Source organism: Prunus dulcis, chromosome 6, assembly GCF_902201215.1.
Source record: "Prunus dulcis chromosome 6, ALMONDv2, whole genome shotgun sequence".
In the NCBI taxonomy this organism is placed as follows: domain Eukaryota; kingdom Viridiplantae; phylum Streptophyta; class Magnoliopsida; order Rosales; family Rosaceae; genus Prunus; species Prunus dulcis.
Window position 1 is genome coordinate 18197038 of NC_047655.1, and position 16498 is coordinate 18213535.

The following is a 16498-nucleotide window of genomic DNA, read 5'->3' on the forward strand; positions in this document are numbered from 1 at the left end:
AGTCTGAGCGTTTTTTTTTTGGGATGATCTTTCCAGAAACTGAATCAATCCAAATTCGCAAAACAAATTAGGGCAAAATAATGACCAAATTGGGAAAAATGTCCTTAATGCAACCCAGAGGCTCTAATGCATGCATTTGAGAGCACTTCCACCCCTATGGTCAAGGACAAGGCAAGAGCAAAACAAAGGTTGTCACTATTTACGTGAATAGTGGCAGTCCTTACAATTTTGTTTCCACTCTTATAGGCAAGGGAAATTACTATTCACATGAGATATGAGGAGATTAATTTGTATAGAATTTTGGTGTGGGAAGTAGAGAATTGCTAGATATTTATAATTTAAAAAAATTCTAAATTTTTTAGTTTTTTAAATTGGTTGCTGACGTCATTATGACATCATCATTGTGTCACTTTGCACAGGCAATAGCACGGGCTGAACTTGCCTGTGGGCTTGTCTGGGTTGGTGGGTCCCACGCCTTGCCCAAGTTTGCCCTTGCACACTGGAGCCATTTGTGGACCTAGGCCTTGTCCTGCCCAAGCAAAAGGCCTTGCGGTGGACTTGCTCTGAGCGAGTTAAATATCAGACCTCATTTCAGCATGACCTAAATGGTAGAGCCCACTCGGTAGTAGAAGCAGAAAAACCCATTTGGGTATTTTTTTGTTAGTGACAATCCGCGCTTCTACAACTTTGTTTGATGGTTGGAATGATTTGGCCATTGTGATCTGACGACCAAATTTTGAAGTAGAATTTTCTTTGGAACGAAAACCTCATGGCTACCTCCCATTAGACGGCCAAAATAAAATCTCAGTAAATTTAACGGTAAAAGAAAAAAATGAACAGTCCAAATCGACATGCAATAGCCAAAATGTAAATATTAATTAATTTAAATCATATTATACCTAAAATATTATCCCAAACTTTATAAATATCCACCTATTTGTACATATTAATGAAATAAAATTTTGTTTTTGATATTTGAATTTTCCTAGATTAAGATATTCATAAAAATAAATTAAGATAATATTGTTGCAAGAATTCTATAGTGAGGTCCTCCCTTAGATGAGACTTTATCTCTTAACCGTTGGATGAAATTGGTTAGCCGTTGGATTAAATTGATTAGTTTGATCAAATGGTTAAGAGATAGGATCTCATCTAAGGGCCTTAATAAGGCTCTCACCATAAAATGACTTGTGGATGGATCCGAAAGGTTGATAGGCTACACAGGCTTTACCTCATGCATGAAGAGGCCCAAAAGAGGTCAAGAAAGGTCGGCCATGCCCAATCGGAGCCCATAAGGCCACAACCTAGGCGCACTGCACATGGGAGTAACAAATGCAAGAATGGGCCCACGTCATATCCAACTGACGCATGTTGTCCTCGAAAAAGGGAAAGATAACTCAAATGTCCCATTTTTCCTATATAAAAATGAGTACTTCCCACCTAAAAATGTAATTTGAACTTTTTCCACACTTGAGTACAATATTTAAAAGCCTTCTTTATGGAAGAAAGATTGAGTTAGGCATTGGAGGGTGGTTAGTGAACCCATCATCACCTCTTCAGTGACCTATTTATGTTCCTTTTTTAGGAAAATCGGAGCTATCGACCATCGTACTTGGCCACTCCAAATACGACAGATACATACATAAGTACGACTTGAAGACCACGTCCACCCTTGAGGAATGGTTGAATAGGATCGGCGCACTTTGATTGGTTCCACGCATCAACGAACATTGAAAAAAATTAATTCAAAAACAATAACCAAAAAAATAATTGAAGTTAAAACAATAGTCAACAAATTAAGAAAACTAGGGATTCAAATTTTGAGATTGCATGGTTGAAGAAAAAACTTGTTTGAGGCTTTGCATATAGATGAGTATTTGGAAGGAGAAAATTTGGGTTTAAGTCCCTATAGCATTGAAGATTATCTTAGTGAAGTCCATAACCATAAGTCAAGTATTGCATTCATGAGAGAAAACTCCTAGCCACCACCCCTCAAGGGGTGGTGACTACCATGCTTTTTGTACCCTTCCTCTCTTTTTCCTTTCCTCTCCATCTCTTCCTCTTCTCATCCTCTTTGCTTCCCCCTCCCGCATAGTCTCTCTCTTTGTTTCGTTGACTCGTTTATGACATAATTATATAACAGATCTCTACGATCGTATCCTTTTTCGATGCATCTGCTGTATTTGCTGAATAGGAAAGTCGATTGGTGCATGTCTGTTATATTTTGGTACTTGCGCACAATGAGTTGATTTTGTGACGACGGGGTTGCAATATGGCCAGTTTAGTTTCTTTATTTTTAGAATAACTTGCAGAAACTCTCTTTAGGTTTTGTGTGATTTTCACATCTCATTTATGAGAGTTTTTCACCTCTCTTTTGTGAGAGTTTTTATTTGTATTGTTATGGCTTGGTTTTTCCAAGACTTATCTCTTTTTAGTTGTGTTGAGTTTGAAATCTTAGTTGGAATGCATATGCCAGAGTTTCTTCGATCATATGTAATCGTTTGTGAAAGCGCACTAGATTGTCTTAATATTGATGTTAAATTTCTCTGTAATTGTAATGACTATTATAGCTAGTTTGTATTTTAACAGAATTATGAATTCAATCTCAAAATTTCTCAACCTAGAAAAGAGAAAGTATTTGTAATCTTTTTAGAAGCAATTCCAAACAGGTCCATGTGTCATATTCGTATTCATGTGAGCAAGTTCAACTGAAGTCAATCTCAATGCTCCGGGGGATGGACCCACCCCTTTAGTGTGTACGTATATTAACCGTAGATTACTGCAATACGTATTCTAAAAACCCAGTGGGCCGCATGTTGCAACATCCGAGATCTTTCTCTTCTCTTTGTTTCGAAAATGACAATATGGGATTTTACTTTACTATTTATTTATTTCCTCGTTCATTCAAAATTTAAAAAATTATCTCAAAACCCAAGCCAAAGAACACAGAGAGCACAGAGAGACTAACAATGGAGAGAAGCACACCAGTGAGAAAGCCTCGCAGAGACACTGCCGATATGCTGACGTGGAAAGAGGTCCCACAGTCCGACTCTCCCGCCACCGCCCCCTCCGGTCACCGCTCTCATCAGGTTACCACTTTCACTTGAAAACACTTTTTCAGTCAATTTTTTGTCTTCCTTTCTCTTTCTTGGTAAATTAAGGAAGCTTACGTGGTGTATTTTCAGCCGTCAGATGGAATCAGCAAGGTGCTCCATGGAGGTCAGATCACTGATGAAGAAGCTCAGAGCCTCAACAAACAGTAAGATCTATTTTGTGAAGTCAGATCTAGTAATGCATGTTTCATTGCTATGAATTTCTGCAAATACCCATATAGCCTGTGCAAGGTGCTCAACCAAAGCTACAAGCTTTCTGTTTTTCTGATCAGAAAAATGTTGACTTTGATTATTCTGTGTTCATGTCATCTTAATTTAGCATGTCTATAAATACATGCATTGCAAATTTTGCAACCCAAAATTTGTTATTCAAATTCCCAAGTTTACCCATCTTAGATCCAGATATTATTTATAAAAAAGATCAGTACTTTTTTTTAACTACAGGGTTAGTGATTAAGATTTGTACATCTAAAACTCAGATGAAATGTGGTTCAGGAAGCCTTGTTCAGGCTATAAATTGAAGGAGATTACTGGTAATGGCATATTTGCTGCTGGTTCAGGCAACAATGCTGCACCAGAATCTAATGATGCTAGTAACAAAACAGGGCTTCGTATTTACCAGCAAGCACTCAATGGAGTTAGTCAAATATCATTCAGTGTTGATGAACATGTCACACCCAAGAAGCCGATCACCATTCCTGAGGTTGCAAAGCAGCGTGAATTGAGTGGGACATTGCAATCCGACTCGGATTCGAAGTCCAACAAGCATATATCAAATGCCAAGTCCAAGGAGCTCACTGGAAATGACATCTTTGGTCCTCCTCCTGAAACTGTGCCTCGATCCGTGGCTGCCGCGCACACCCTGGAAACCAGAGAAACCAGAGACATGGGAGAACCTGCACCCCGAAATCTACGCACGTCTGTCAAAGTTTCAAATGTGAGTTTATTATTTTTGGATGAATTTTCTTCATTTATATCTTCATGTTGCAGGTCCAGTTATGATAGTTTGGATAATTAGAGATTACAACACTAAATCGGACTTACATAATTATAGTCTTGAGCTATGCAATTGAGTGTTCTCCGTTCTCCCTTCATATGTAATATTGTTAGACTCTCAATCTGGATCACCTTCAAACAATAGTTGAGGTTCTTTTGTCAAATAGTCTGGCATGTTAGTTTGTCAAACTGTTAATTTGGACCGGGTGCCCTAACAAGAATCCATTAGATCAATGGTTCAAAGTGATAGCCTAGCAACATAGCCTACTGGAGAACATTTTCATGTAATCGAAGTTGATATTACTCTGCTGTATAATGCTATACTAATTGGCAAATTAACATTTTCCTTAAATTTATTATTGAATTCATTTCGGTAACGCAGCCTGCTGGAGGTCAGAGTAATATCATGTTCAGTGAGGAACCTGTTGTCAAGACTTCAAGGAAAATACATAACCAGAAGTTTGCTGAGCTGACAGGAAATAATATATTTAAGGGAGATGTTCCTCCAGGATCTGCTGAAAAGCCCCTAAGCACGGCTAAGCTGAGAGAGATGAACGGTAGCGACATCTTTGCTGATGGAAAGGCATCATCCAGAGACTATCTGGGTGGTGTTCGCAAGCCCCCTGGTGGAGAGAGCAGCATTGCCTTGGTGTAACTCATAATCTCTGACTTCTTTACTCTGCTTTATCATCAAATAAAAGTTGGTCTCGTCATATCCTAGTGTGAACTCTGTGTTCTGACATGTAAACCCTTCACCCATTTTGGGTTCTGAAGTGGTGGGTGTGAGACTGAGTGGTAGCGATACATTTATATACATCGTTAGGGCATGAAATGTAGTAGAAAAATGCAGGAGGTTCGGCTAGTTGGGTTATTACAAACATGTTTATGTATCTTGATTGTATCAAGTTTGTGTTTACTTTGTTCCAGGACCCATTTTATTTATAAATTAGATGGTAATTTAGGGAACTTGCACTTTTCTTTGATGCCAAGAAAAATCTGGATCAAATCTTGATTTTGAAATGGATTTTATTTTTTGGTCTGAAGATTTTGATATTGGTTGAAAAGGGTGAATAATAGATATCTCAGTAAATTAAGGCCTCTTTCGATAACCATTTTAGTTTTCATTTGTAAAAAGTTGAAACCAAGAAATTTGCTTGGTAACTATTCTCAGTTTCCAAATAATTTTTTATTTATAAATTTTTTAGTTTTTAATATTTGTTATCTTTAGTGTGTTTACCAATCAGGAATTGAATTCCAATTAAGAGAATTCATGTGTTTACTTCACATCAAAGAATTTTTAAAAAAAAAAATTAGGAATGGACTTTTTGATTTTGGAGGAATTCAATTCTTTTTTTGTGGGAGGTGGTATTCTAATTCACGGAGAATTAACTCATTAGGAATTCATCTTTTTTACCCATTATATCCTTATACAATTTTAAAATTTGTCATCCATTTTAACCTAACAACGAGGACATTTTAGTAATTAATGCCACTCCTACTCCAATTCCATATGGTTAGTACACAACTTCAATAGGGATTCGGAATTTGACTCTCCTCAATTCATATGGTTTAATTTGACTCTCCTCAATTCATATGGTTTAGTAAACAACTTCAATAGGGATTCAGAATCTAATTTTCCTCAATCCAACTCCCCAATTCAATTCATCATCAATTCAATTTCTCCTAATACAATTACGGATTAGTAAACATGTCAGTGTCATATGTGTGAATTTGAGAGTTATTGCGGAGTCCTTGACGGGTAACAAAGTGGGCCACTTGCTCAAGGTGGGGAGTCCCATATCGTAATTTCATTTTTTAGCTTATTGAATGAAAGTGCATGTTATAAAGCTTGTAGATTTTGTTTTCAGAGTCAGAATGAACTAGTGGTGAATTTAGGGTATAGAGGTCCCGACGCCATTTCAAGGGTCCCGGAATTTGGACTAGGTCCAAGGTTGAACACCAAAGTTGAGTTGTCGGGTCAAAGTTGAGAGGCCCTAGATCCGGGTTTTGGGATTGGAGTGTGATGCATGTGTGGTTATGTAGAATAGATAAATTAAACGAAAATGAGGATTAAAAAAAGATTAATAATCTCAGCAGCTTCGACGCATAGTTGTGCACCAACTATGGGTGCTGTTAAGTGAGAGTGGTTTAATTGAGAATATTATCGTGCTTGAAAAGCTCAGAGCAGCATCAGCTTGTGTCAAGACTCAAGACCTTGTTATGAGCCAGGATGTTATCTTCATCATTGATAATGTTTCATGGCTTCAACCCAACCTCAATGCCTAAGGTGCTAGTTTTTGAAAGAGATTTTGGTTTGGCACCTCAACCTCAATGCAGGGCTAAGAAAGAAAGCATTTACCGTAGAGGCCACTTGAGAGAGCTTCTTGTTCACTTGGTCAAAAGGTATAATTTAAGCAAAATCAAATATGAAAAGGAAAAAGAAGGGAAAAAAAGAAGTCCAACATTATCATATAAAGAACACAAAAACAACTCCTTTTGCCAAAAACAACTCCTTTTGCAAAAACACAAAAGAAGATGCACAAATTATATAAAATAAGTCCATCCATACTTTACTCACAGCACTAGCAAGATTTATTGAACAAAGTCCACACAAAACCATAAAAAGAAGAAGAAGAATCCAATGAAGGAAAGAAAACAACTCATGGAAGAAATCATTGTGGGATTCAAGCATCACCATGTCCAACCAGTTCTACAAGAAACTTCTCATAGTCTCCAGAAGTGTCTTTGACAATTTCCTGGTCCAAAGGAACACTGATCCTGCGATGATATTCTTGTTTAATGCTATGCAAGTCAAGCTTGTAATTGTTTGCCTCAGTAACTGGAGGAACTCATCATCTTTATCAGCCTTCAAATCCTTGTTAATGGCATTGCCAAACTCATTGTTGTAGTGATTCAAGGTTGCATCAGCTGTGCTTTACTCCTGGTAGAGAGGATCCTGATGAGCTCCACATCATCGTAGGCTTGGTCTGAGATTTTCTCATTATCTTAGCCTCTTTCTTTGCCAAGGGCATGCTGATCTCATCTCCCTCATATCGCTAAGTGCTCAAAAGAGGAACCAAAAGCTATGACAGAGTCAACAATCCTAAAGCAAGAAAAAAGAAAATCTAGGCAGCAATGTAGTTGAAGATGTTTGAACAAATCACTTCCAATTCAATACAAGAAATTGGATACCAATATAAGATCAAGAAGATACGGTTTCAACTAGCCAACTTGACATTTGAGAGCCCAATCAGATTAAGAATGAGTTTGGAGGTTGAAGGTTTGTACCTTGAGCAAGTCTCCAGATGTATGGTATGCAACATCTTCTTCCAGGGATTTCTTGTAACGCACATGATACGCCTGCTTTACCAGCAACATATCATGAGAAGACCTAGAAGTAGCTATTTCCAAGAGCAATTTATTGCTTGAAGTGAACCTCTTTGTAGCTTCATTAGCTAAAAATGCATCACGCTCAGCAGTAACCTCCTTGAGCAAGTCTCCAGATGTATGGTATGCAACATCTTCTTCAGGGGATTTCTTGTAACGCACATGATACGCCTGCTTTACCAGCAACAGATCATGAGAAGACCTAGAAGTAGCTATTTCCAAGAGCAATTTATTGCTTGAAGTGAACCTCTTCGTAGCTTCATTAGCTAAAAATGCATCACGCTCAGCAGGGACCAGTGTCCACAGCAGCACAGCCCTCTGGTTATGCAGCAAAATAGGAAATTCGAGCAGTAAACCTTTGAAAACAAAATTCAAAGAAAAAACAAACCAGTATTCAACTGAAAGATTTAATGCATCTAAATCTGACCTCCAAAACACTTGAGAGCTCTTTGTCCTGTGACTTAAGAAGCTCTTCCCCATAAATTTCTGCATGTCTGCTGAATTAATTTTCTCTGAGCTGCATCCTGTGAGTCAGTATCGATATGATCAACGCCTTATTTGTCACCCATCCTGCACACAAATTACAAAAATAAAGTTGATAATACAGAATATAACCATAAAAGTGCCTTGATAATGCAACAAATCTTCAACCTCTATCCCTAATATGAGAAGTTTTGGTTAAATGCCTCAATGTGCAGCTAGATGCCAAGTATTCAAATTGCTCAATGACATCAAGCATTGGTTTTCTTCTTCATCATATGTTCTCCCAACTCCGTTTTCATTGATGACCCCTTTCATGTAAACGGAATTTTGTGCAAATTCCATATAAAAGAATTGGACCTAATGAAAAGCTTAGGATGGATGTCAATGAATCAGATAAGGATTTCAACTACCAGGTCTTGTCTCTTTTATATTAGCAATAAATTCCAGAGCAATGAACTAGTCAAGATTAAAGTAGTTTACTTAAGCACCAAGGCCTTGTAATTGCTCATAATGATTGGAGTAAATAAACAAGAATATTAGTTGAAGTATTTGTTAATTTTTGTTAGTCAATAGTGAAACTCAAACTGACACAATAAGATAATTTTAAAAAAAAGACATAGATCTAATACTCTGATCCAACAAAAATGATCCCAAGAAATTCAAACAATAATCAAAGAGAAGGGAACAAATACTTACAAAAAACCCAGAAAACAGATACATCCAAAGTAAGAGAACATGAAAGCAGATCAAACTTTAGATGATCAAACATATCAGATTATTATTATTATTATTATTATTTTTTGAATAGAAACATTGTATTGATAATCAAGAGGAAAAATCCTCGATCAAACAAGAAGACCAAAAAATAAAGAGTCTGACCTACTAAGATTGAAAAAAAAAACTGTATAAAAACACGAAAAACACAAAACTTCAGTAAAATCATCTTAAGATTGCCATCATGTCTCTCATGATGGTAGAGTAGTGATAGTCCTTGAACTGCCCCGAAAACCGAAGCCCAAAGGGATGCCCAAAATTTAATTCTGTCCCATAATTCCTCAACCCTTACTCCTATATGACCCTGAAAAATTCTTCGATTTCGCTCCATCCAGATATTCCAGAAAATAGCATGAACTAGACAATCACGAAGGATTCCAGCTCTCTTCCCCTTCCCCGAAATCCTCAGATTGATACTAAGGAGCTCAAAACACCCTTTAGGAATCACCCACTCCACTCCGAGAGCACCCAACATCCTCCACCATAATTTTAGGGAATACGAACAATGAATGAACAAGTGATCAATGTTTTCTGCATTCTCTTTGCAAAGAACACACCAAGAGGGGGATAAGCACATCTTTGGTTGCCTCCTTTGAATGCAATCGCAAGTATTAATCCTACCATTTGCTGCCAGCCACACGAAAAATTGAATTTTAGGCGGAGTCTTTGCCTTCCAGATTGAGCTGAAAGGGGGGAAGACATCTCTAGTGGTAGAGAGAAGAAAAGACCTGAAAGACTTGCAGGAAAAAGAACCCTGCTCCTCAATCTCCCAAGATCTCCGATCCGGTCTAGAACCGTATAATCTCACGTTCCCCAATATATCCAAAAGTATTACCACTTCTGCTATTTCAGCCTCGGACAAATTCCTTCTGAAATCAAAATCCCAATTGAGAGGCATCTCATGATTGTTAGCAAAACGGGCTATACTTTGATTTTTTCTCCTAGACAAGGAAGAGAGTCTAGGAAACAGATCTTTTAGAATCCCTTCTTTCAGCCAAAGATCCTCCCAAAATCTAATTTTCTCCCCATTTCCAACAGAAAATCTGCAGCATTGAAGAAAAGAATTATACCCTTTCGAAATTTCTCGCCAAGGATTCCTGCAAGACACCTTAACTATCTGTTTAGTATCCCACCCATTTGAGTCTATTCCGTACTTGCTCTTAATGATCCTATGCCACAGCGAATTGGTTTCAAGTGGAAATCTCCACAACCATTTAGCTCTGAGGGCTTCATTTCTTTCTCTTAAAGAGCCAATTCCAAGACCACCTTCCTCTTTCGATTTAGTCACCCTTTCCCACCTGACCAAGTGACATTTCTTCCCTTCTTCTAGACCCTCCCATAAAAAGTTACGCATAAGTTGTTCTACTTTGGCGGCCACTCCTGTGGGCATCTTAAACAGTGACATATAGTAAGAAGGAATGCTGCTCAAAACCGCTTGGATTAGCGTTAACCTTCCACCTTTGGATAAGCAAGCCCTCTTCCATTTTTGAAGTCTTTTCTCCACCTTATCCTTTACTGGATTCCAGAAATTAAGAGCTCTTGGGTTTCCCCTGAGAGGAAGACCCAAGTAAACCATAGGCCAGCAACCAACCTCGCATCCCCAACTGCCCGCCATGTTATTCAGAGCTTCAATACTAAAATTGATCCCCAGAATGCAACTTTTAGCCTTATTAATCTTCATCCCAGACACATTACAGAACAACTTCAACAGCTGCAACAGATTTAACCAATACTCTTCCTTGCCATCCAAAAGGAAAATGGTATCATCTGCAAATTGGAGGTGAGAAACTTCCACTTGATCATGACCAGAAACAATTCCATGTACTAGGTTAACATCTTGAGCCCTTTCTATTATTCTGCTTAAAGCATCGCTAACCAAGGTAAATAGGAATGGTGATAACAGGTCCCCTTGTTTTAATCCCCTAGAGGCTCTGAACTTTCCTCTTGGTTTTCCATTAATCATAATGGAAAAGTTGACAGATTCCAAGCAGCCTATAATCCAGCCTCTCCATTTGACACCAAAGCCTTTCCTTTCCAGCACATCATCTACGAAATTCCATTCCACATGGTCGTATGCTTTCTCGAAGTCAATTTTGAAAACCAGCCCTTTTCTTTTCTGTTTTCTGACTTCCTCTACAACTTCATTTGCAACTAACACAGCATCTAGAATCTGTCTCTTTTGGACAAAGGCTCCCTGAGATTGGGAGATAGTATTTCCAAGAACCTCCCTCAATCTTGAAGCCAAGACCTTGGATATCACTTTACAAACATATCAGATTATAAGAAGACAATAGTTGCTAGTCAATGGTGAACCTCGACAAGATAATCATTCAACAGATCTAGATCTAAACTTTCATTCAACAAAACTGATGCTAACTTACTAATTGAAGAAAAAATCAGAGAGAAAGAAACACATCCTGGTCATTATCACATTATAAGAACCCATAGAACACATACTTACAAAATAGAACAATATGGAAGCAGATGGATCAAACTAACTTTAGATGATCAGCTACATCAGAAAACAAAGTCATGTCAAACACCAAATTATCAAATTTCATTTGCTCCAAAGATTGCGTTAATTTAGTCTGAGTCTTAGAAGATGTGATCAGTAAAAGACCTTCAAAAGCTTTCTGAAGTTGTTCAGCATCTTCCACTGGAGAAGGAACCACATCTGGTACTCTAAGAGTCGCCATTCTTTCTCTCTCTGTCTCTTAAGTGTGTGATCCCACAAAATTTTGGATGTTGATTATTTGAGGTGGAGCTGATGAAGCATCTTCGGATGGAATTGAACTCCTATTGAAAGTTTAAATTGCTATCCTCTCAGCACAATCTGTCAAACTTTAATTTGAATGTCAAAAACATATTAAGATTCTACGATACAACTATCTGAATTTAATGTCTCCAGACTCTCTCCAACTGCAAAAGCATGCACCTGGTCCTGAACCTGAACCCAACTGCAAGCACGGTTCTTCTTCACTCCTCTTGATTTCATCAGCTCCCTCACCCTGTTTACCTCATCCCATCTCCCAGCTTCTGCATACATGTTTGAAAGAAGTATATAGTACCCACAATGCTCAGGATTCAACCTGAACAAATGGTCTGCTGCCCAACTAGCCAACTCTACGTTCCCATGGATTCGGCATGCTCCAAGCAAGGCACCCCAAATATTGGCATCTGGTACAATGGGCATGCCTTTAATAAGCTCTACTGCTTCTTCCATAAGGCCAGCTCGGCCAAGGAGATCAACCATGCAAGCATAGTGCTTTTCTGTCGGCTCTATATTCAGTGCCTGCATTCCCTCAAAATATTTTTTCCCCTTCTCAACCAGCCCTCCATGACTACAAGATGACAAAACTGCAATATAGGAAACTGAATCATATTCTACACCGTCTTCCCTCATTCCTTCAAAAAGACTGATTGCAGTGTTAAGCTCACCTAGCATTCCATACCCCAAAATCATAGTATTCCAAGAGGCTACATCCTTGCTTGGAATGCGGTCAAAGACCTTAGCAGCAAGATCAATTCGTCCGCATTTGGTATAAAAATCCAAAAGTGAGTTTGCAACAAACAGATGAGTATGGAAAAGCTTTCTTACTAATGACCCATGAATCTCTTTGCCTTGCTTGATTGCAGTTACATTTGCGCAAGCTGATATAACTCCCACAAAGGAAACAATGTCATGAATCATTCCCACAAGCTTCATTTCAGAAAACAAATTCAGAGACTCTAAGCAATCCGTAGTTTGAGAATAGCCAATTATTAGTATATTATAAGACACCTCATCCCTGAGGGAGATGTTAAATACATTCCGAGCAAGATCTAGCCAGCCACATTTTGCGTACATGTCTGTCAGAGCATTGGAGACAAACAAATCGGAGGCATATAGCATGCGGACTGTCCTTGCATGGATTTCTTTTCCATAATGAAGGGAACCCAACCGAGCACACGTTGGAAGAAGATTTGTGAAGGTGACAGAATTGGGAATTTCACCATGACCTTGCATTTGTCTCACAAGTCCAATGGCTTCCAACTCAAGCCTGTTTTGACCAAAATTAGCAATCATAGCATTCCAGGAAACAATATTCCTTTTATCCATCTCTTGGAAAACATTGGATGCCTCATTTGAACGGCCTGATTTTGCATACATATCAATTAGTGAGTTGGCAATGAAGACATCCGATTCAATACCCATTCTTATACTGAAACCATGGAGACTTCTGCCAACTCCAAAAAATGCAAGTTCAACCAACACTGGTAGCATGCTAGAAATTGTGACAGAGTTTGGTTTAACCCCTACATCAATCATCCATCTAAAAGTAGCCAAGGCTTCAATGTTATGCCCCATGTAAGAGAGACTAGTGATAGCAGCATTCCAAGAAACCTCATTCTTCTGAATTATCTCACCAAAAACTTGTTTTGAAGCGTTCGCATTCCCACATTTCCCGTACACATCAACCAATGCATTTCCAGTAGTGACCAGAAGATCCAAACCAGCCTTCACAACATAGCAATGAATCTGGATCGCCATCCGCTCATCTTCCAACTCTGCACAAACCGGCAACACACTAATGACACTAACAAGATTTGGCTTAAACCCAATTCCCAAATTCATCTCTCTATAATAATGAAGTGCCTGCACGAAAAACCCATTGGCCGTAAACACACCAATAACCGTATTCCATGAGACAACATCCCTTTCACGCATTTCATCAAACACCCTCTTTGCATCTCTCATATCCCCACAACTACCATATAACTTTAAAAGTGTATTTCCAATGAAAACTTCAAAATCAAAGCCCACTTTAAACACAACCCCATGAATCTCCATCCCTTTTTTTATGTCCAAAAGGTCTGAACACACTTTGAGAACGAAAGGAAATGTATGATCATCGAGTCCAACACCGCTTCGAACCATTCGATTGTAAGTCTGAAAATTATCATTAACTTGAGCAATGGAATAAGCCCGTATGAGGGTGTTCCACAAGAAAGCAGTGCGACAACGATGAACTGTTTGTTCGAAGAGATGGTGAGAGGTTTCCGGGTATTTGAAAGTGGCGTAACTGAGCATGAGGGAGGCACAAAGAGAGACACTGTGGGGAAGTAAACCATTGAGGAGAGCAGAAGCATGGACTTGCTTGGTTTGGTGAAGGGTTTGGACATTGGAGCTGAGTGTGAGGAGGTCAGTATGAGGGTAAGTTGGTGAGGCATGTGTGCACAGCGTTGTGGTGGTAGAGAAAGACAAGATCTGGCTTGAAGTGTAATAATGTTTTCTGCATGAGAGTAGCGGAACCAAATGAAAGTGTCTTAGTGCATGGTGGAGATGGTTTAACATAGAAAGAAGCAAGGAGTTGATGTCTTAGAAGAACGATATTATATAAGTTTGTAGCTTCTCTATTCTTTGGCCATCAGTGGTCTACACTCTCACTATTCTTCATTACACTGAAATGTTAGAAAACAATATGTAAGCTATAAGGCAACTGCGGTTGCCAATAAATATGGGGTTAATTTTTTCAATAAGCGGTTACTGATAAACATAAAGTTCGAAACAATGAAAAACATAGGATATATAATTCAGAATCTCATCGGAGCAACAAATCAATTGCAGCAAAGTAAATTTGGTCTGGCATTTAACAAAACAAATTCAATTTCTAAATTATTTACAGAAAAATGCAAGCTACAAACCTTAGTAAGAAATCGTGGTCAGTGCCAGTAGTAAGACACAGGAGGCCCTATACCAAAATAGAAATGGTGTTCCTTTTTATACGAAACTAAAATGAGTAAGTTCTTCACATCTTCTGTTCTTTTTCTTTCCAGGAATCAATCCTATCCAAATGGGTGTATCTAGGAGACATTTTTAAAGTTAAACAAACACATATATAACAGTGAAATTGGGGAAAAAGAAAAAAGATAGAACATGATTTTTAAGCAGGAAGTACAAACTCAGGTTTGCTTGAGAAAATTCACAAGCAAAATGTATGACAATTAATCTGAAATTAAAACCTGGCGAAGAAGACAGTGCCTACTTTGATGGTGCATAATTTTCTTACCTTACAATTCCCAGATTTCATCAGCTTCCTGAATCAGATTCTTCATATCAGATGAAAATCGTTCCCAAATTCCTCAATCAGATCCAAATCGTCCTTGAGATTCACATCTGCATTGTCCGAATCCATCAACACCTTCAATTCGTCAAACGGCCACCCAAAATCGTTCACCTCCTTCTGCAACCTTGTCTGTTGAACCTTCTTCGCGCGACTGAGCTTAGGTTCGGTGTTCAAAACTTTTTTTTGGCCAACATTGTTCGGTACTTGGCTGCCTCTTCATGTTGGTGGGTTTTAATGGGCTAAGAGCATCTCCATCCAACTGATGTGTCAAAAGTAACACATCAATATTTAATAGCTAAAAATAACATCTCACATTACTTTAGCCGATGTGTTAAAGTTGATGTAGAATGAAGGCCAGAGGTTGAGATGTTATTTTTGACATTCCAAAAGTAAGATGTCAAATGAATATTTTATTCTTTTTTCTTTTCTTTTCTTTTTAATTAAAAATAAATCAACACTAAAATATAATAAAATAATAATTTAATTTGACACATCAGATGGAGTGTAAAGCTATGTAAGAGCATCTCCAACCGATGTGTCAAACGTGACACATAGACATTTAATAGCTAAAAATAACATCTCACATCACTCCAACCGATGTGTCAAAACTGATGTGGAATGAAGGCTAGAGATTGAGATGTTATTTTTGACATCCCAAAAACAAGATGTCAAATGAATATTTTATTATTTTTTAAAGATAGATGGCTATTACTTTCATTTATTATTTTCCTTTTCAATTTTATTTATTCTTGATCTTAAATGATTTGACTGTTACAATAATTATTTATTTGACATATCGGGTGGAGTGTAAAAGTATACAAATGTCAAATGGCCACATCAGTCATCAAATTTAAATTTGATGTTCGGTATTTGACATCTCCCTTGAAGATGCTCAAAGACAATTATTAAAAACTTTCTCCTATAGGCCAATATAAAGATTATCCAACAAACAAAAACTTTTTTAACTCATACCCAGCTAAAATATATATATTTACAGATATAATAAACTACATGGAAAGCTTTGAATTAATAAACTATACATGGCATATGAAATTGGAGTATGAACATCAATATTTTATTTTTATTAATATATAGAGATATTATTATAAATTTATTATTTTTTTAAGGTAAAATTGTAGTAATGGTTCTTAGACTAAAATCAAACTTTACTTTTCGTCCCTTATATTGTTAAATTGTTACGGTGGTACTTTAATTATGTCTCCACTTTTAGAAATTGTCTTTTTCGTTAAAAATGATGACATGGCTTGGCATTGACAAAAATGTCTTTTCACACAAAAAATTTTAAAAATAAATCAAATCTCTCTCTCTCCAGCCCCAATTCAAAATAAAAAAAATAAAAAATAAAAGCTGAAGACAGAGAATCGGGCTTTTCCAAATAATTACTGCAGCTTTCCCGCTCCCTTTGATTTTCTTCCCAGCCCCAAATTTCTTGTCAATTAATAAAATTTTGCTTGTTGGATTATACTGGTTGTTTATCCATTGATTTTTTATTTTTTCTGGAGACCTCAGTCTGCTTTGATATATTGGGCTCTCAAAAAAGAATGGCCTCTCTATTTCTTCAGCAACCAAGCATGACTTAGCTAGGTACATGAAATTGAAACCTGTCTGAGGAGCGAT

At 37.7% G+C, this 16498-nt stretch overlaps 2 protein-coding genes and 1 pseudogene across 2 annotated transcripts; 1 reads left to right on the forward strand and 2 right to left on the reverse strand.

Annotated features, from left to right (window-relative positions):
* The first annotated feature begins 2888 nt into the window (after nucleotides 1-2888).
* LOC117632852 lies at nucleotides 2889-5075 on the forward strand. The gene is made up of 4 exons (XM_034366453.1): nucleotides 2889-3089; nucleotides 3186-3259; nucleotides 3609-4050; nucleotides 4492-5075. Exons 1-4 carry the CDS (start codon nucleotides 2970-2972, stop codon nucleotides 4762-4764), a joined length of 909 nt encoding a protein of 302 aa, XP_034222344.1. The 5' UTR covers nucleotides 2889-2969; the 3' UTR covers nucleotides 4765-5075.
* Nucleotides 5076-6658: 1583 nt separating this feature from the next.
* Nucleotides 6659-11471, reverse strand: LOC117630062 (annotated as a pseudogene).
* LOC117630061 (putative pentatricopeptide repeat-containing protein At1g69350, mitochondrial) lies at nucleotides 11153-15072 on the reverse strand. Its single transcript, XM_034362787.1, has 2 exons — nucleotides 14804-15072; nucleotides 11153-14195 (listed from the first exon to the last, which is right to left on the reverse strand). The coding sequence occupies exon 2, from the start codon at nucleotides 14086-14088 to the stop codon at nucleotides 11620-11622; it is 2469 nt and encodes an 822-aa protein (XP_034218678.1). The 5' UTR covers nucleotides 14089-14195; nucleotides 14804-15072; the 3' UTR covers nucleotides 11153-11619.
* Nucleotides 15073-16498: the final 1426 nt, after the last annotated feature.